General features: G+C 44.2%; 1 protein-coding gene across 6 annotated transcripts in view; it reads right to left on the bottom strand.

Moving 5' to 3' along the window:
* golim4a (golgi integral membrane protein 4a) overlaps nt 1-22122 on the bottom strand; it is a 155902-nt gene that overhangs the window by 21608 nt on the left and 112172 nt on the right. For all 6 annotated transcript variants that reach the window (XM_070882315.1, XM_070882318.1, XM_070882319.1 and 3 more), the window contains 2 exons: nt 10953-11032; nt 7582-7679 (listed from right to left, as the gene is read on the bottom strand). In XM_070882315.1, coding sequence (XP_070738416.1) covers nt 7582-7679; nt 10953-11032 — 178 coding nt within the window. The remainder of the gene's footprint in view (nt 1-7581; nt 7680-10952; nt 11033-22122) is intronic.

The raw sequence follows: 22122 nt of genomic DNA, 5'->3' as shown, positions 1-22122 counted from the left end.
TCTGCCCCCATTTTGCACACTCTATTTGGTTCATTTTCAAGTATATTGGAACAGACATATATGTGTAAAATGTTTAACGTGTATACTATCTCATATGAGAGAGGAAGCTCACAGCTTGACTTGGTAATAGTAATTAAGCGAATAGCCTAAGACAGTACCTCAAGTGAGAGGAGTCACAACATGATTAAGTGCAACATGATTTTGGATTCAACACTGCTTCGGTCCAAGAGCAAGATATACAACTTTAAAATTATTGATTGAAGGAAATGATTTAGTAACAGCTTAATAGAGGACAACTGGCTCAGCGCTCATTTTTTCATTATGCCTCTGTGAAGTGCCTTGGGATGTTTTATTCTATATTAAAGGTGCTATATAAATGCAAGATGTTGTTTTTGTGCTTTTGGATCCAGAATCAGATGTACTTTTGTTCTCTTTGGAGGGGAAGGAGATGGCCCATTCAGATTCCTAACTTGAAATCTGCTTGAAATGACAAAGGCTGTTCTAGTGACATCTCCATTTATCCATCACCATATCATAATTATTCTGCACCTCAGGTATAAGTAACGCTTTGAAATTTGGGTCAATCAAAATTAAGAGCGGATCAATGAGCTCATTAAGCATGCTATCGGTGAAAAATCTTAAATGAGAAACATGTCTTTTAAGACAGGCTGATACAGTCAAGCTGGTGATGTACCTAAATAATTAACCAAAATAGCAAGTTTGAGCAATAGGTGGGGTAAGTCAACCTATGTGCCACATCCATTTATAATTATCCATTTAATAGTGGGTTGGGGATTTCTGATCAGACTGAAATAATAATTGTGAATGGGAAAAAAAAATCATGAAAGTATGGAATATATGAATGAAGTTTAAGCATAGTAATGCAATGGTAATAGAAAATATATATGAATTATACAGAGGGGATATATTTCTGTTGGTATTCTCTCACTTATCTGCCATAATTTTGGTGGAAGAAGAGCAGAAATCCCAGAAAAACAGTGCAGATAATGGGAATCAGGTATCAGATAATGGGAATGAGGATTAAACATAAAAGCAGAGATTTTATGATATGGGTGCAATTCCGAACCCAATGTTTAGAAGTGGACTACTGACGAACTCAAAAGAGTGTTGCTTGCACTAAACCTTTTGACGTCAGCTTGCTGCCACAGCTTCAGGTGCAGACTGGGACGTATACAGGGAGCACAATAGGTGGGTGACATTCCACTTCAGACTTGAATCCAATGGAAAGGAAAATCAGGCAGGGTACATAACAAGCGGTTAATCTGCTGTCAGCTGTTTTATGTCCCCCTTTGAAGTGATGGCAGCAGAAAGTTGTGTTTATGTACAATTTAAAGGGATGAGGACAATTAAAGTGAAGTGGCAGAATCAGGGATTTAAGAAAATCCGAATGCCTTAAGATAGGCTCAAACATCCCACAAATAATTACCAGCCTTTTCCAAGGCTGAAGACAGACAGGAACTAAGATGTGCCAGATAAAAATAAAGAGAAATGTAACCCAAAGGGTAGGCATGAGTCTACGGACAAATGACTGTTCAACCCAGCACTTGACCCTCTGTCTGATGACTCCTGAAGTAGAGTAATGCTGCACAATATGGGTGACACTCTCTACTGATCCATGGGGATAATGTCATAGAGTGGTATTGCAGCGTACCTATAAGGAGGTTTAGCCAAGTGGTGGCTGCCGCATGGACTACATCAGCCATATTTAGTTTCCCACCGTTGGCACCATAAGGTGCAACAATGCCTGTTGATATGGTTTGTGGTATCTTGGTGGGTGCAGCCAATTAGAGTATGCTGACTATTGCCACAGGCATACTTTCTTTCACTAAAAGCAAGGCATACTAAATGAAAGTGTTACATCGAGTTGCATTGAGTGTACAGCACAGAAACAGGCCATTCGTTCCACCTGGTATATACTGCCATTTATGCTCCACACAAACATCCTCCCACCCGACTTCATCTAACCCTATCAGCATATCATTCTGTAGCTTTCTCCCTCATGTGCTTATCTAGCTTCCCCTTAAATGCATCCTAAAAGGTATTCCATGGCTTTTACTCTGATTCTCGTAGTTTCTGCAGATCTTCTGCTGAAGTTACAGTGGAGGAGCAGGAACTTCACCCCCAATCAGTTTAGATGTTGTGGAGGAACATATAGCTTGTTCTATAGATTAATCTAAAGTCAACATAAAGCTCAGGCTTCACTGTCTCAAGCAAAGAAACCGAAACATTGATTTTAAAGTTTATTGTTACTATGTTACTAACTTGTGTACGGATAGTACAGAGGAATGCTAAAGTACAAGTAGTTCAACAAAATTAAAAACATTAGCTTCATTCATTGTGACACTGCTGCAATTAATTGCTTTTAATGATGTATTAATTAAAGTGTTTTTGGTACTTTGTTCTTTTTTAAAAGATATTACTACATAGCAGGAAGTCTGCATATTTTTAAAGCTGTAAAATATTTCCATAAATGCTCAGGAACAAGCCACACATCAACCTATCTTTCTTCCTGGAAGATATATGGGAGTGACTTATACAGAGATTGAGGAATTTCACTGCACATGTAGGGCAATACAACCACAAAGCCTTCAGAGCAACATTGTCTCAAGATTTTCTATTAAATTCAGTGATTCTAGATGTCTTTTAAAAACAATATAATATAGAAGTGCATGGGAAGGATGGTGAGGAGAAAGACTGTGTATAACTGTTTATCTAAATTCCCTGGATTCTGGGGAGATCCCTGCAGTTTGGAAAACTGCAAATGTAACACCCCAATTTAAAAAAGGAGGCAGACAAAAATCAGTAAACGATAGACCAGTTAGCATATCGTTGTGGTTGGGAAAATGTTGGAGTCTATTATTAAAGAAGCATTAGCAGGATATTTGGAAAAGCAAAATTTGGTCAGGCAGAGTCAGCATAGATTTATGAAGGGGGAGTCATGTTTGACAAATTTGCTGGAGTTCTTTGAGGATGTAACGAACAGGGTGGATAGAGGGGAACCAGTGGATGTGGTGTATTTGGACTTCCAGAAGGCATTTGACAAGGTGCCACATAAAAGGTTATTGCACAAGATATAAGTTCACAGGGTTGGGGGTAATATATTAGCATGGATAGAGGATTGGCTAACTAACAGAGAACAGAGAGTCGGGATAAATGGTTTATTCTCTGGTTGGGATGCTGCAGGGATCAGTGCTGGGACCCCAACTATTTACAATCTATATTAATGACTTGGAAGAAGGGACTGAGTGTAACGTAGCCAAGTTTGCTGATGATACAAAGATGGGAGGAAAAGCAATGTGTGAGGAGGACACAAAAAATCTGCAAAAGGCCAAAGACAGGCTAAGTGAGTGGGCAAAAATTTGGCAGATGGGAGTATAATGTCAGAAAGTGTAAGGTCATGCACTTTGGCAGAAAAAAATCAAAGAGCAAGTTATTATTTAAATGGAGAAAGATTACAAAGTGCCGCATTACAGCGGGACCTGGAGGTACTTGTGCATGAAACATAAAAGGATAGTATGCAGGCACAGCCAGTGATCAGGAAGGCCAATGGAAATCTTGGCCTTTATTGCAAAGGGGATGGAGTATAAAAGCAGGGAAGTCTTGCTACAGCTATATAAGGTATTGGTGAGGCCACACCTGGAATACTGTGTGCAGTTTTGGCTTTCACATATATGAAAGGATATACTTGCTTTGAAGGCAGTTCAGGGAAGGTTCGCTAGGTTGATTCCAGAGATGAGGGGGTTGATTTATGAGGAAAGGTTGAGTAGGTTGGGCCACTACTCATTGGAATTCAGAAGAATGAGAGGTGATCTTATTGAAATGTATAAAATTATGAGGGGGCTTGACAAGGTGGATGGAGAGAGGATGTTTCCACTGATGGGGGAGACTAGAACTTGAGGGCATGATCTTAGAGTAAGACGCCGCCCATTTAAAACAGAGATGAGGAGAAATTTCTTCTCTCAGATGGTTGTAAATCTGTAGAATTCGCTGCCTCAGAGAGCTATGGAAGCTGGGACATTGAATAAATTTAAGACAGAAATAGACAGTTTCTTAAATGATAAGGGGATAAGGGGTTATGGGGAGTGGGCGGGGAAGTGGAGCTGAGTCCATGATCAGATCAGCCATGATCTTATTGAATAGCAGAGCAGGCTCAAGGGGCCGTATAGCCTACTCCTGTTCCTATTTCTTATGTTCTCATGAGTTAGTGAAAGATATTAACAGACACAGTAAGCGAGCATGAAAGACAAACTGATTAAATCTACTATCTTGTCCAATTAGCTTTATTTTCATTTATGACGGAACCAGCAGTGTTAAGCATGAAGTAGGAATTGTTGCTGTAGGAAGAGTAGTGGATTAAGTACCACATCAGAGAACAAAAAGATAACATACTAATAATTGTGCTTTTGCTCCATGGGAAATGCTGTGCTACAGCGAGGAGTTTTAAAAAACAGATAATAACACAGTACTGAAATGTTAATATTTTTAATGAAGCAAACATTAGAAATGGGACAAATGTTAATCAGGTTAAATAGTTCATTCAGAGACCTAGCCACAATTTAACGTTGCTAAAATTGAAGCAATCTTGTTTGACTCCTGCCAGTATTACAACATCGTTGCCTCTGACTTCATCCCTCTCCCCAGCTGTTCCCTGGGGAACAGATGGTGCACAACCTCATAATTCAGTTCAACCCTGAGCTAAGCTTGAAACCCCATAGCCGATCCATCACGAAGAGTATTTACTTCTGTCTCCACAACATTAACTTTCTTCTGCCCTAACCTTACCACCACAGAAACTCACACTTCTGTTATCTTCAACCTCGGTTTAAATACATAAGAACATAAGAAATAGGAGCAGGAGTAGGCCATTCGGCTCCTCGAGCCATTTAATAAGATCATGGCTGATCTTTTACCTCAACTCCATTTTCCTGCCCTATCCCCGTAACCCTTAATTCTCTTAATATCCAAAAATCTATTGTTCTCAACGTCTGAGCCTACACAGCCCTCTGAGGTAGAGAATTCCAAAGATTCACCACCCTCTGAGTGAAGAAATTCCTCTTCTTTTCAGTCCTAAATTGCCGATCACCTTATTCTGAGACTGTAACCCGTGGTTCTAGACTCCCCAACCAGAGGAAACGTCCTCCCTGCATCTACCATGTCTAGCCCTGTAAGAAATGCATTTTGTTATTAAGCTATCTCTTTTGTGTATTTTATTCTAAAGATTTCTTTCCTCCGTTGCCCACAGCAAATTCAGTTGTTTCAGAGACTGTATGGGAGCACATACATCTGGGTGCGGTGCACTGAGGAAATCTTCTTCTTCTTAGGCTGTCCCTTGAATCGAGGATGACTTGCTTCCACACCAAAAAGGGACAAGTTCAATGAGTTCACAGGTGTTTCACTGAAGGACCAGATAATCCAGGACCCGAACTATGTATTGAAGGGTGGAAGATGCCTGTGCGTGGATTTTTTTAACATGTGGTGACCGTTGCACACTGGTCACCACACGGGCTTGACAGAGCTAGGTCTTGGTCCAGTGGCAAGGATTAACCAAGACAACTGGAGACCAGCTCTGCTGCACGGACCTAGTGCGCACACATATCGCAGTGTGGGCTGGCCCGTGCTGCCCCTGAGGTGCAGCTGAGGAAATATGGGTGCAGAGGATCACATATACATAACTTGGCCTGCCAGATTTTCCTCTGGCCCTCAAGCTCAAGCAATCCTTTGCACAATGGGAGGAACATCTGCCTTTAGTGATTTGCCACGGAGTGAATTTCAGTTTCTAATTCCTGCAAATTATTAGAAACTTTACAAGAATTGAAACTCATTCTTATTCTAGTGTTATGGGTCTAGGCCTTTCCTATTCGTGAATTTGGTTGAGTTGCAAGCACTCTTACTTCTGAATCAGATGGCTGTAAAACTTGAAATCCATGCCAAGGGTGTGAGCTCATAATCTAAAATGATTTCTTTCGGATGAGACATCAATCCGAGGCCCCCTCTGCTCTCTCAGGCGGATGTAAAGGATCCCATGGCACTATTTCGAAGAAGAGCAAGAGAGTTCTCCCCGGTATCCTGGGACTAATAATTATTCCTCAACCGACATTGCTACAATACAGATTATCCGGTCATTATCACAGTGCTGTTTGTGGGAGCTTGCTGTGCACAAATTGCCTGCTGCGTTTCCTACATTACAACAGTGACTATACTTCAAAAGTACTTAATTGGCTGTGAAGCACTTTGGAATGTCTTAGAATCTGGGGGTCTTTTCTCTAGAAAAGAGAAAACTGGGTGGCCTGATAGAGGACTTTGAGATTATGAAAGAGTTTGATAGAGTAGACAGGGGACTTTGCTGTATGCAAATTGGCTGCCACATTTCCTATATTATAGAAAAATACTTCAAATTGACTTATTTGGCTGTGAAGTGCCTTTGGGACATCCTGATGTTATGAAAGGCACTGTAGAAATGTATGTTTTTCTTCCTTTCTCTCTCCTGTTAGAGGTGCTGTCACTTGGATGAGATATTTAAACCAAAGATCAGTCTGTCTGGTTCTGGTGGTTCAGGTGAAGGCACTATTTGAATAAAATATAGGGAGCTGTCCTGGGTATCAATTTTTCCTCAATACTATGGGGAAAAAAAACAGATTACCTGATTACTCATTCCACCTGCTATTCGTGAGATATTAGTGATCCCTGCACAGACTAGTTGGGCTGAATGGCCTGTTTCTGTGCTGTATATTCTTTGTAAAATAGTTGCCTGTTTTGCCTACAGAACATCTACTGCACCTCAAAGCAATTCATTTTTTGTGAAGTGCTTTGCGATGTAATAAGGTGCTTTATAAATGCAAGAATTGTTTCATTATACTAATTTATTTCTAGTTATATCCTAGTAATGAGGAAGTCCATTTAATTCAAAGTGTCAGTCAAGGGGAAAGTCCATTTCTGATTCAGGTCCAAGACCTTGCCAGCCTTGTCCCCTTCATTCCAAATATTGGTGCCTTGGCCCAACACACTGGAATCTCCTCAGTAAATTCCTCCGTCTAGTTACCTCTCTCCCCATCTTCATGCACACAATCATATTCCCTAATTCTTCTACGACATGACATCCATTTCTCTACTGCAAATGCCCTGGAATTATATCAAAGGCACTGTAAAAATACCAGCTGCTATTGCGAAGATGTACACACGGGATTTTAAGCAGTAGTCAAAGGGATACATTCCTACTCCATGTAGAAACTAGAATAGAAAATCAAATTGATTGTATGTCCTTTTTTATTCAAATAACAGTAAATTTCTGTATTTTTATAACAATTTAAAGAATGATACAGGTATACCAGTAGTAGATTAATATTACAGTAAATCCATCTCTTTTTTTGCATGAAAGCCCTTGCCAGTGGCAGAATCTGCCCTCCGCCATTGCTCATTGATTAGATATTTTTAAAGGACTCACAAATTCTGTGCAGCAGGAATTCAACCATCAGATTGGCTGGTGGTTTAACCTGTTATTGAGCATACTGATTCAAACTTCTTGAAATTGATCGTTATAAATCACATTGTAGTAATCTTCACCTGCTGGTTGATAGACTCGCGTTCTGCATGATGATCCTCATTTACTATTTCTGGGTCCTGATCTTCTGCTTCCTCATGTGGGTTGTTCTCATCATCAGCTAGCATGCAAAATGATGGAAAACCTCGTTACTCAATTCAGTCAGTTTCCACTGTTAATAATCCAAACTATTCTCAACATCTTTGCAGTCAAACCATGTTTAATAAACCAAATTTGGAAAAACTATTTTAGCTACAATATTTATGTGGCTGGTCCAGTTAAGTTTCTGGTCAATGGTGACCCCCAGGATGTTGATGATGGGGGATACAATAATGGTAATACTATTGAATGTCATGGGGCGGTGGTTAGACTCTCGTTTGTTGCAGATAGTCATTGCCTGGCACTTGTGTGGCGCGAATGTTACTTGCCACTTATCAGCCCACACCTGGATGTTTCCCAGGGCTTGTTGCATGTGGGCATGGACTGCTTCAATATCTGAGGAACTGAACACTGCAATCATCAGCGAACATCCCCACTTCTGACCTTATGGTGGAGGGAAGGTTGATGAAGTTGATGAGGCCTAGGACACTGCCTTGAGGAACTACTGCAGTAACGTCCTGGGGCTGAGATGATTGGTCGCCAACAACTATGACCATCTTCCTTTGTGCGAGGTATGCCTCTAGCCAGTGGAGAGTTTTCCCTCTGATCCGCATTGACTTCAATTTTGCTAGAGGTCATTGATGCCACACTCGGTCAAATGCTGCCTTGATGTCAAGTGCAGTCACTCTCCCATCATCTCTGGAATTCAGCTCTTTTGTCCATGTTTGGACCAAGGCTGTAATGAAGTTTGGAGCCGAGTGGTCCTGGCGGAACCCAAACTGAGTGCCAGCCAACACAGATTTGGAGGAACGCCTCCATTTCAATCTCAGGAAGCTCTGTCACTCGACTTTGGCCTGCAAGTTTATACGGTGCTCTTTTTGGTCTTTGGACTAATTAAGCCAGCCTTCCCCAGTTCCTAGCTTGGTCCCCTTCCTGCCAAGTCGTCCAAAGCGCGAGTTCGATTCCCCCACTCCCAGACTAGCTTTGCCACTGACCAGATGAATATACAATGTATATTATTTACAATTTTTGTCTGCTGTTATAATAAAGGCACCAAACCAATAATTTTAAATGACTTAATAACTGCACTAAAATAATGGACAAAGGAACAGCATACAAATGAATTAAACCTTTGTCCACTGGTACCATCAACAGTAATTTGTTTTAATAGAAATAGTAACATTTTAGAGCAGCCCACAAAAAAGTTAAAGTAAAATTATAGATTGAAGGTCTATGGTTGCATTTTCTGTTTGAATGTTTCAACCAGAGTGTACCTCCACTAAAATAAACTTATGTACAGTTTTGCTTGGAGGCTGAGATTACCCAAATTCTGAAGTAATTGCCTATCAATCATCTCTGACCAAAATTCAAGGGATTAATTATTAATCCTTTGCAAAAGTAGTGAAACAGTTATATTTTAAAAAATGTATTAGTTCACAGGATGTGGGCGTCGCCAGCAAAGCCAGCTTTTATTGCCCATCGCCAATTGCCCTCGAGAAAGAGGTGGCGAGTCATCTTAAATGGCTTTCTAGATCATTTCAGAGGGCAGTTACGAATCAACCACATTGCTGTGGGTCTGGAGTCACATGTAGGCCAGACTGGGTAAGGACAGCAGATTTCCTTCCCCAAAGGACATTAGTGAACCAGATGGGTTTTTACGACAATCATGGTCACCATTACTGATGCAAAATTTTTAATTCCAGATTATTTAATTAACTAAATTTAAATTCCGCAGCTGTTGTGGAAGGATCTGAACCACTATGCTACCGTACCCGTAAATGAGTAATAGCAGTCCTTCAATTCCCTTTTTTGAATAATTGAAAATGCACTAGCAGGTGCAGTTTAATCCAAGGAACTTCCAATGATTAGTAGGACATGGTGTTCTTAGCTAAACCGCCAAGGAAAAGACAAGACAGAATTGCTCTGACATGTCGCCAAACAGATAACTCAAAATGGCACAGGTGAAAGATGGGAGGGAGCCTTCTGTCCTCTTTGTTGGGAGATGGGTAAAGAGAAAAGCAGAGTAGGAGAGAAAGTCACCCAACACACACAGCCACAAATATATATATATTTTCGTTGATCCAAAGACTGTTAGTGACTAGCTCTGGTATGCAGTTTAATTAACACCTCACTTTTGGATAGCCAAGCCTAGTATAGTGCACTGGATTCTCCACTAGACAACTGGGTATCAAGATTGATGCACAGCAACCATAAGAACACCAATTGCTTTCCAAAAGAAAAAAACTTTGTCATTTTGGGGCTGAAATTTAGTAACGCCCTGTTTGGGGGCAGTAACCAAGGCGCTGCCGGACCTCCTGCATCCAGTGCGGAAGTATCGCCCCAGTCTCTAAATTGGGGTTACCGCCCCCGAGAGGAAATAGAGAGCAATGTCAGGTGGAACCAGGTTGGTAAGCACACAAATTTTCTAGCGCTATGCGGAGCGCTGTGTAGCGCTGGCGCCAGCACAGGACTCTCTTCTTCCGTTAAAGGGGAGGGGACGCTGCAAGCTCTGCAGTGGGGTGAGGGACCACCACTATCCCATCGAGGGGCGGGATGCCGTGGCCACAGCCCGGCATAGAAGCAGAGTGTCAGATTGCACCATTGCGGCATGAACCTTGCAAAATCGTAAACAAAAGGCCGGACCGGTAATCCAGCAAATAAAAAAAAAATGGCGGCACACACCTCCCCTTTACTTTTTGCCCTGCGAGCGGAGTGGGGCCTGGTTCATGACCCATGAGGCTAGCACAAACATCACCTGCGCTACCCAATTTCTGCTCCGGGGCGAAAACGCAGCAGCCAAGGGCACTGCCAGCAAGAGCGGGGTGTTGCCGGTTTGCACCTCTGCTAACTCCTGCCCAATTTCGTGGGAGACAGTAGAGGCCCTGCACCCTGGGTGAAAAATTGTTTGCGCCCTGTTAGCTCCCCGAGGTACAATCGATGCAAATTTCTACCCCTTTGTTTTGAAATTTCACATTCATTGCTATGGCTCCTGCAAAATTGTCGATGCCATGACTCAATGAGTGGAAATCATGTGGTAGAATTGAATTAAGGGTCCAGAGTATTCATTTTTGCTTTAGCATTATTTAAGTGTTTGCACCTTTGAGACATTCTTCACCAATTTAAATTCACAAAACATGCTGCGAATTAAATCTCTCACAATAGTTTTCTGTTAAAGACAACAGGAGTTTTGTGAAAAGTATTTCAATTCTTGCCAGCTATGCTAGTTCAAGACTGTATTGTGCACAACTGTGAAACAGCTTAATTCATCCTATCCTATCCTTAGATCCAACCTTACCCTCTTCCTCCTCTTCACGCACGTCTTGCTCATTATCGCCTTCAGCACCATCATCGTTGGTATCAAAGTCCGACTGTCGCCTGTGAGATCAAACATCCAGTGTCAGCAAAATGTACATACACAGTACAGTATTATTTCTATGTAGAAACGTAAATGCATGACCAGAAGATGTCCTGCAGAACACAGTGGAATTAAGATAGTAATTGCAAAGGAATAAAATGTTAATTGCAGGAAGATTTCACATTATGAGTTAATTTGTACAAATACTGCAATCTGTAGAATCTTTAGAACATGTTATACTTTTGCATCATTGATTAAGTATTCCTAAATTAAAATAATCTATCAGAAATATTTGTCACACATGGTGGATAGCACTTTTTTGAATTTATGCTACTTAGGTCTGTAAAGCTTGCTATCAATTTAAATTCACTAAAACTGAGTTATCTCTCTTGTGACCCTTTCAAGTCATCAGAGAAGAAATCTTTATTCCATTTACCTGTGTTGGACTTTAGTTCACTGTCAATAAAACCAAAACCATCCTTTTCAGTTCCCACCTATGGACCTATAGCTTTAGCTGCAGCTCCATCAGCCTCCCCAGCTGCCAGCTCAGGTTTACCAGGTGCTTTGTGTTATGTATGAAAAAAGAGTCTGACTGGATACTGTGAACTCAAAGTAAAGTGTGACCTTAGTCTTTTATTGCAGGTCCCCAGAGTGCATCTCCAACCTGTGAGGCCTCCTTAAGTACCTGTGCTCTCAAGGGATTATGGGATCCCTTGGGACTCCAGGGGATGAGCCCTCTGGTGGCTGTACAAAGTATATACGTTTACATATATAACAGCACTCCCCCCCCCCCCCCCAAAGTCAACAGTGTAACTATTTACAAGGTGAAATGATCTGGGGCCCTTCTTTCCCTGGTTGATCGTTTCGGTGCAGATGCTGGTATCGGTGAACCGTCAGTTGGACCCTCGCTGGACTGCTGTGCAGCCCGCCTTGCTGGACTGCCTGGTGTGGTGAGTCCTGCTGGGCTGCTGCGGATAATGAGTTCTGTTTCATGGCCAACCGCAGTGTTGGTTGCCACTGGTGTGTGTGTTGGGGGGTCAAAAAAGGTAGGATCCAAAGTGGGTTGCTCAGGATAGTCCGTGAATCTGAGTTTGATTTGGTCCAAGTGTTTCCGGTGAATGAGTCCATTTGAAAGTTTGACCCGAAACACCCTGCTCCCCTCTTTGGCCACTACAGTGCCAGGAAGCCACTTGGGACCTTGTCCATAATTCAATATAAATACAAGATAATTGATTTCAATTTCGCGTGACACATTTGCGTTATCATGATATGTACTTTGTTGAAGTTGCCTGCTCTCTACCTGTTCATGTAGATCAGGGTGAACTAACGAGAGCCTTGTCTTAAGTGCCCTTTTCATGAGCAGTTCAGCAGGTGGAATCCCAGTGAGTGAGTGGGGTCTCGTGTGGTAACTAAGCAGGACTCGGGAAAGACGAGTCTGCAGTGAGCCTTCAGTTACCCTCGTCAAGCCCTGCTTGATGGTTTGCACTGCTCTTTCTGCCTGACCATTGAATGCTGGTTTGAACGGGGCAAATGTGACATGTTTGATCCCGTTGCGGGTCATGAATTCTTTGAACTCGGCACTGGTAAAACATGGCCCGTTGTCATTCACAAGAACATCGGGTAGTCCGTGCGTGGCAAACATTTCAGTGATGGCAGCGGACATGCTTGCCGACATTATCTCACATTCAATCCATTTGGAGTACGCATCTACAAACACAAGGAACATTTTACCCAAGAATGGGCCTGCATAGTCGACATGGACACTAGACCACGGTTTGGAGGGTCAAGAGCATAAACTTAGTGGCGCCTCCCTGGGAGCATTACTTAACTGCGAGCATGTGTAACATCTGTGAACGCAGGACTCTAAGTCCGCATTGATATCGGTACACCACACGTGGGATCTGGCTATCGCTTTCATCATTACAATGCCTGGGTGGGTACTGTGGAGGTCACTGATGAAGGTGTCTCTGCCCTTCTTGGGATCTACTACTCGATTGCCCCACAAAAGGCAGTCTGCCTGTATAGACGTTTCATCTTTGCGCCGCTGAAATGGCTTTATCTCTTCCTGCATTTCCACTGGGACACTGGACCAGCTCCTGTGAAGCGCACAGTTTTTAACTAGGGACAGTAAGGGGTCCTGGCTCATCCAGGTTCTAATCTGTCGGGCTGTTAAGGGTGATTGCTCACTCTCAAATATTTCCATAATCATGACTAAATCGGCGGGCTGCGCCATTTCCACCCCCGTGGTGGGCAATGGTAGCCGACTGAGAGCATCGGCACAATTTTCTGTGCCTGACCTGTGGTGGATGGCGTAGTTGTATGCGGACAACGTGACCGCCCATCTCTGGATGCGGGCTGATGCATTAGTATTTATCCCCTTACTCTCGGAAAACAGGGATATGAGTGACTTATGGTCAGTTTCCAATTCAAATTTTAGCCCAAACAGATATTGATACATTTTCTTTACCCCTTGGACACACACTAACGCTTCTTGTTCAATCATGCTGTAGGCTCTCTCAGCCTTGGACAGACTCCTGGATGCATAAGCAACCGGTTGCAATTTCCCAAAATCATTAGCTTGTTGCAATACACACCCGACGTCACACGATGCATCACATGCTAGTACCAAACATGGATACAACACAAGCAATTTGTTTGAGCATAAGAATTTTCTAGTTTTTACAAAGGCATTTTCTTGGCTTTTGCCCCATACCCATTTGGCTCCTTTGCGCAGTAAGGCGTGCAGTGGTTCTAAAAGTGTGCTGAGACCCGGTAAGAAGTTACCAAAATAGTTCAGGAGTCCTAGAAACGACCGCAGCTCCTTCACATTCTGTGGCCTCGGTGCATTCTTGATTGCCTCCGTCTTCGAATCGGTGGGCCTGATGCCGTCCGCCGCGATTCTTCTCCCCAGGAACTCCACTTCAGGCGCCAGGAAACCGCACTTCGAGGGTTTTAACCTGAGCTCCATGCGGTTGAGTCGACTAAGAACCTCCTCCAGGTTCTGCAGATGCTCACTTGTGTCCCGAGTTGTAACCAAGATGTCGTCCTGGAAGACCACCGTGCGCGGGACCGACTTCAGTAAGCTTTCCATGTTTCTTTGGAATATCGCCGCTGCTGATCAAATTCCGAATGGGCATCTGTTATAAATGAAGAGACCTTTGTGCGTGTTGATGCAGGTGAGGGTAGGCCGAGGTCAAGTCCAGCTTTGAACGTCTTTCCCCCCGCCAGCGTAGCAAAAAGGTCGTCGGCCTTTGATAGTGGGTATTGGGCCTGCAGGAAGAAACGATTAATAGTTACTTTGTAATCGCCACAGATTCTGACGGTGCCGTCTCCCTTGAGGATAGGAGCAATTGGACTGGCCCACTTGTGAATTCGATCGGCGAAATGATGCCTTCTCTTTGCAGCCGGTCTAGCTCGATCTCTACCTTTTTTCTCATCGTGTACGGTACTGCTCTCGCCTTGTGATGGATGGGTCGCGCCCCTGGAATTGGGTGGATCTGCACTTTTGCTGCTTGGAACTTTCAGATGCCTGGTTTGAACAGCGAGGGGAACTTGTTTAAGACCTGGGCACACGAAGTGTCGTCAGCGGACGAGAGCGCTCGGACGTCATCCCAGTTCCAGCGTTTCTTTCCCAGCCAGCTCCTGCCGAGCAGCGTGGGACCATCGTCCGGTACCACCCAGAGTGGTAGCTTGTGCACCGCTCCATCGCAGGAGACTTTTACAGTAGCACTGCCGATTACGGGAATCAGTTCCTTTGTATAAGTTCTCAGTTTTGTGCGAATTGGAGTCAAGACTGGCCTTGGGGCCTTGTTGCACCACAATTCCTCGAAAGTCTTTTTGCCCATAATGGACTGGCTCGCGCATGTGTCCAGCTCCATTGACACCGGAAGTCCATTTAGTTCATCCTTCAGCATTATCGGGGGACACTTTGTGGTAAATGTGTGCACCCCACATACCTCTGCCTCCTCGGTCTGAGGCTCTGGTTCGTCGTGATCCGCTGTGGATCTATCCTCCTCTGCAACATGGTGGTTTGCAAGATTAACAGGATTTGCAGCTCGCCTCCACATATGTTGGAGGTGTCCCATTGTTCCACAGCCCTTGCAAACATATCCTTTGAAGCAGCATGAATGGAAACGATGATCAACCCCGCAGCGCCAACAAGTTGTTAATGGCCTTGCATTCATCACTCTTGATGGTGGACTGTGAGACATCTGTGGACGTGCAGCTGCAGGCATGTGGTCCCTGTCCTGTATGTTGTGATTTGAAAACAACATCACTTTGTTCACAGTACTTGTAGCAGCACTCGTGTGCTGAGAGATTTGTTTAGTATTGTCACTGGTGGCAATGAATGCCTGGGCTATCGCTATGGCTTTACTCAAGGTTGGGGTCTCTACAGTCAAAAGTTTGCGAAGTATCATTTCATGGCCAATGCCAAGTACGAAAAAGTCTCTGATCATGTGCTCCAAATGTCCATCAAATTCGCAATGTCCTGCAAGGCGTCTTAGCTCGGTGACATAACTTGCCACTTCGTGGTCTTCAGAACTTTTGTAGGCGTAGAGCCGATACCTCGCCATCAGAACGCTTTCCTTCGGGTTCAAGTGCTCCTGGACTAGTGTGCACAAATCATCGTACGATCTCTCTGTGGGTTTCACTGGAGCAAGCAGATTTTTCATGAGGCCATACGTTGGTGCCCCGCAGACGGTGAGGAGAATTGCCCTTCGTTTGGCAGTGTTCGCTTCTCCTTCCAGCTCGTTGGCCACGAAGTATTGGTCGAGTCGCTCCACAAAGGTTTCCCAATCATCTCCCTCCGAGAATTTCTCCAGGATGCCCACTGTTCTCTGCATCATTGGGTTTGTTATCTGTATCTCGTCGCCAGTTGTTATGAATGAAGAAAGAATCTGACTGGATACTGTGAGCTCAAAGTAAAGTGTGACCTTAGTCTTTTATTGCAGGTCTCCAGAGTGCCTCTCCAGCCTGTGGGGCCTCCTTAAGTACCTCTGCTCCCAAGGGATTATGGGATCCCTTGGGACTCCAGAAGATGAGCCCTCTGGTGGCTGTGCAAAGTATATACAAGTTTACATATATAACAGTTTGCATCTTTGCTTTTCTGCTTGACCCTGAGCTGACCTTTATACCTCACAGTTCAACCAGTTGCCAAGAATTTTCACTTCTGTATCATTCACAGTTTCTGCTCCAATCTCTCCATCTCTGTTACCAAACCCTAATTCACACCTACATCGCCTCAAGGATTGACTTCTTGAACATTCTTGCTGGCTTTCCTTCCCCATCCTTCAAAAACTTCAGTTACCCCAGGAATCTGCAGCCCGTGTCCTCTCTTGCACAAAGTTTCACACATCTATCACCCTCATTCTTGACCAGCTCCACACGTTTCCTGTACACTAGCAGAGTAACTTCAAGGTCATTGCCTCTTTTTCAAATCACTTCACTCTCTTGCAACTATCTATCTGAACAATCTTCTCCAGCCGTATTTGCAAGCTCATATTCTCTACTTCTCAGGCTCCGTGTCAGTATTCATTTCCTCCTGTTCCGCCGTTAATTGTCAATTGTTCAGTCACAGCACCCCTGCTTTTTGGCACTCTCTTTATTTCCTCACTATCTTCCTTCAAAGGCCTCAACAAAATCTCAGTTTGACCATGCCACATCATTCAATTGTTTTCATCTCCTGATTGGCATCCTCCTCTCCTTCCTTGGCAAGTGATTGGAAATAATGATGTGAGGGGCCCAAGCGTCAGTTTGGCCCAGTTGATAGTATTCTCATCTCTCAATCATAAGGTTGTGGAATCAACTCCAACTTCAAGGGCTCAATTTTCCCCATGCCGTTTTTTGGCGGATTGCCAGAGTTATGCCCATTTTTTGGCCCCAACTGCTCCAAACAAAAGTGGCAAGTTTCCCCGTTCTATTTTTTTAAATTGGCGCCGCGCAGCCTGTCCTGTAGCCTCGGGGGGTGGAGCCAAATGTCTGCGCCGAAAAAATGATGCCCCCCTTCTGCACATGCGCGAAAAAAAAGAACGTTTTTGATGTGATTCCTATGGGCGCGCATGCACAGTACAGCTCCCGGTCTGCAATCGGCCATTTTTAAAGAGCCAGTTGTGTGTGCGAACTTTAATTCTCTTTGGAAAAATCGGAGCTGCAATACAAGATGTAACGCCGCGCAAGGACCAAGAATTTATTACAGGATGAAGTGGAGGCACTAGTTACTGTGATTGAGAACAGATGGCACGAGCTGGACACCAGCAGAGGTCACATAAAAGTTCCACCAAAAGAAATGAAGAAACGCTGGAACCAACTTGCAGAAGATTATTGGGCAATGGTGACCACCCTGAGGTCTGGAAGCCAGTGCAAAAAGAAATGGCAGGACCTGGTCAAGTAGATAGTGTAAGTAATATTTTCATTTATTCAATGGAATTGCAATTGTAAATGTGAGCAGCTTTATATGTCCCACCCAGCAGAAAGACACCCTCGCTTAAAAAGTTATATTTTCACCTTTGCAGAAGAAGTTGGCACACAACAAATGAGAAAGAACTCGAACAGAACGAGGCCCGACAAATCTGCAGCCACTGACACCCTTGGAAGAGAGGGTCGATGCTTTGATGGGTCCTGCCTGGAGAAAATCAACCACTACTGTACAAGCTGGGCCCACACTCGAGGGAGAGGGTAAGTCCTGCAAATTCCACAGTCTGACTTTGCTAAATGTTAAGTACTGCGCGGGCTAGCCAACCTTCGGTTCATGGGGATGTCCCCCTCAGCTACACTTCGGTTGATGCAATGTACTATCATTCATTGTGGTCCTTCAAATCAGCCTGTTGCCTGTGCTGTGTGAGCCTACACATGCCACCCTGCCCCCTCCTCTGCTGCTAACCATTTGTCTGTTCTGTTATATTTTGTAGAAATTGAGGCCAACCCTGACGAGGCAGAAGCTGATGCAGAAGATGGTTCAGACACGGACGAGCCTGAAGGGGAGAACATCGTCCAATCCGACTTTCCAGACCAAGAGCATGGGGGTGAGGGTGAGGGGGAGGTGATGGATGAAGCCCACACTGTTGTACTCGCTCTGGAGGTGCAGGTGTCACCCATTAATGTGCCAGCTCCTTCCCTGAGTGGAATGAGTGTTGGTGGGACATTCCATGGTTTCCCACCGTCCGAGGCTGCGGGTCCGAGTGTGATGCAGCGAGCCAGGGTGAAGAGGGGAAGGAGAGCTCGACAGCGCGCTCCTGACATGCAGGATCTAACATATGTGATTCAGATGATGGCAATAAGTGCAGAGAGCATTGCCCTTACCCGATCACTCCTGGGCACCATCAGTGAGGTGGGTGATGAGGTATTGGGACTGTCGGGAGAAGTAACAACACTCTCACGAGAAATGGGAACACTGTGCGGGAACATGAGAGAGGGAATGTCTCAGTCAGCTGAAACAATGTTGGTGCACATCAGGGAGGGAATGTCGCAGGAAGTTGACACACTGTTGCTCAACATGAGGAACGACATGTCACAGGTAGCTGAGACACTGTCGGCGAACACGAGGGAGGGAATGTTGCAGGTAGTTCACACACTGTCAGGGCACACGAGGGAGGAAATGTCGGAGTTAGCTGGTGCAATAAGAGAACACTCCCAGACCCTGCGCCCATTGACAGAATCAACTGCCACTCCCGTTCCAATCCCCAAACCAGCCTCTGAAGAGGCCCAAATCGAGCTCTCCACATTACCGCCTGCCCACCCACCGCTCCCGCCCCCCACCCAACCATCAAGAAGTGCGCATTACCCGAGATGTTCGAAAGAATAAGCTTTATCTCAACCCGAGAAACACTGAGCCACCGCCTGCGGGCAGGGATGGAGTCACCAAGACCAAGCGCAGCGGGTGGTCTTAGAATAAAGTGGAGGAGAGATGAGTGCAGCCTCTCTTTGTTGTTGTTGTTATTATTGTTGTTACTGTTGTAACTGTTCTCAAATTAAAAGTTTCTTGTAAGTTATGTAAATTTACAAGTTTAAAAATTTGTAAGTGATCTTAGTGTTTGTAAGTGATCTTAAAGTTTGTAATTGATCTTAACTGAAAACTTTAAAGTTTGATACAAGAATATTTTTTATTGAAGTTAAGGTAAGTACAAACAAATGTTTGTTAAACTTGAATAAAATATATTTTAAATTATAACTGAATCATTTCCATTATTTGTTCGATTATTAACACAACTTTTTGAAGTAACCGAGAATCATTTCCATCATTTGTTTCATTAACACAACATTACGGAACAGGTCCAAACAGTAAACATGGTCCATGTGTAATAGTTGCCGCTGAGCCTTCAGGCAGCGAAGCGTTCACGGATGAGCTGCTGCGCAAGGCTCGAGCAATCATTAAAAGGGCACAACGGCCCACCTTCCTCTGCCGCCGTGCTCCAGGTTCAGGTAGGTGCATGGCTTTATCGTCCTTCTGCTTGTCATCTGCATCTGCCTCGTCGTTATCAGCCACTCTCACCTCAGGTGGGTCTTCTACTACCAGCTGCTGCTGCCTCATGGTGGCTAACTTATGCAGCATGCAGCACACAAAAGTGAACTGACTAACAATCTCAGGGGAGTACAACAAGTAGCCTCCGGAATGGTCCAGGCATCAGAAACGCTGTTTCAAGATGCCAATGGTCCTCTCTATAGTGCTGCGCGTCGCAATGTGCGACATGTTGTATTCCCAGTCAGCTTCCGTCCGGGATACGTGAGCCAGGTGGCGAGGCCGTACCCTTTGTCTCCCATTAGCCAGCTCTGCCCTTCTGGCTGCTGTTGAATCATGGCAGATATAACGCTCTCGCATAGGATGAATGGATCATGGCTGCTCCCAGGTTATCTTGCATCAACTGACATGATGCGATGCATGTTGTCACACACGAGCTTCACATTAACGGAGTGGAAGCCTTTTCTGTTCCTGTACATCTCGGAATCCTCCAAAGGTGCTTGCAAGGTGATGTGTGTACAATGCAGCCCTGTAACTTTGGGAAGCCAGCAATCCTGGAGAAGCCCAAACCTCCTTTATGCATTGCCTGGGCGGTCATGGAGAACTTTATGTAGTCATTCCTCTGGACATATAGTACAGCAGTCATCTGCCGAATGAAGATATGTGTTGCATGTTGAGAAATGGAGCACACATCCACAGTTGTGGCCTGGAACGATCCAGATGCATAGAATAAAAGTGCAGCTGTAACCTTCACTTCAACTGACAAAGCAGTCCTCCTGACGCTTCTAGTTTGCAGGTCTGCTTTTACTAACTCACAGATCTCAATTACAACTTCTTTGCAGAAACGCAGCCTTCTTACACAGTTTGCATCACTCAGGTGCAGGTATGAACGCCTGTCTCGATATACCCGACGTGGGTAAGGCCTCCTACCCATCACCCTAAGTGCTCTGAGGTTCCTCATGCGATGACGTTGAATCAATTATCTCCTTCACAGCACCATCATGCAGAAGGCTTGCACAAGGTATGGTATTGTCAGTATTGCCCCCATGATTGTACCTTTGCAAGAAACTCAAAACAGCAGGACAAGGTTCTTTGTTCTCTCTCCCCAAGGTCGACGTCCTAGTATCGACCACATCCAGGTCTGAGCAGGCGCAATGATCAGGAAACTCTGCCCTCCCGCCCCCCCGTCCCTTCTCCCGGGTTTCATTTGAAGCATAGTGTAAGGCTTCTCATGCTTTCCGTTCGCCTTCCACACATCCCCCCCCGCCCCCCTCCAAGCTTCTTTCAAGCCGAGCCCCGAGCCCCTGTGTTCAGGCGAGGGACTGATTCTGCCAGCCGCCGCTCCGACCCTCGAGCCCGGTTTGGAGCCGTTTGGTGGTGGCTTGTCCATTTAAAAAAAAATCAAAACTTAAAGAATTCCACTAAATTTCCATGTCCTGCATTTTACGTTTTAAAAATGTAAGCTTGATTATGCATAATTATGTGTTCTTAACTATCTCCAAAAATTCGACTATAAACAATGGCGTCGTTCTGCGCTGATTTTCCTTAAACGCCCAGAAGGTTTTACGGGAGTGGTCACATATGCCGTCCTAGGAGAAATTTAAATTGGCCAAACTTGCATAATGGTGAAAAACTGGTTCAGACATCAAAATGATATGACGCAAAAAAAACCCGAAAAAATCGGAACTAACTGAGTTACGTTGGCGCAATCTATAGGGAAATTTTGATTTTTAAAATTTAGGCCAAAATAAGCGGCGCGCGCCAAAAAAAATGACGCAAATCACTGGCGAAATTGAGCCCCATAATCTAGGCTGACACTCCAATGCAGTTCTGGGGAGTGCTGTATTGTGTCAGTGGTACCGTCCTTCGGATGAGATGTTAAACTGAGGCCCAACCTGCCTGCTCCAGTAGTCCATGAGGTTAATAAAGAGCACAAGGCACTATTAGAAGGAGAGTAGTGTGTTTGTTATATTCAATTGGCGGGTATTAATTGGAGGCTCTCTTGTGCACATGTGCATTTATGGGAGTAGGCTGGGGAAGGGTTGTAAACTTATCTTGGGGTGCACAGTTTATAATGTGTGCCTCTGTAAATACAGGCTTGGAAGCAACTAAAGACTAGGCTCTAGTGCACTATTCTTCACCACCTGGCTATCTGATTTTTACCAGACTTGCTAAATGTCCTGGCTAACAACATCACCAAAAGCAAATTAACTGGTCATTGATCTCACTGCTGTTTGCGAAACCTTGCTATGTACAAAATGGCTACCACATTTGACTTCATAGCAAAAGCCTCTGCAGTTTGTGAAACTGTGAAAATTTTCCGACAGACTTGCTAAAGCACTATATAAATAGAAGTCTTTGTCCCTACAAATTCAAGTTGCTTTTGTTGATGCACAATATTGTCTAACTATTACCAGAACACTTTCCCAGTTTTGATCCATCTTACATTCAGAATATTAGTACACCAAATTTTCAAAATTTAAATGCTAGGCATACAGATAACGTTTGCTGCACTTTACTGGTGCACTATGCTACTTTTCCGACCTCATGAAATTTAATTTCATTTGTGTCATACAGTTAATGGCTTGGAAATTGGATCTCATGGTTGCAATGAGGGCCAATTTCAGCGACTAGTAGGACCCCTGAAACATGTCC

Source organism: Pristiophorus japonicus, chromosome 6 (genome assembly GCF_044704955.1).
Source record: "Pristiophorus japonicus isolate sPriJap1 chromosome 6, sPriJap1.hap1, whole genome shotgun sequence".
Classification (NCBI taxonomy): Eukaryota; Metazoa; Chordata; class Chondrichthyes; family Pristiophoridae; genus Pristiophorus; species Pristiophorus japonicus.
The sequence above is the reverse complement of the archived record's forward strand: the minus strand, read 5'-3'. Positions and strand labels throughout refer to the sequence as shown.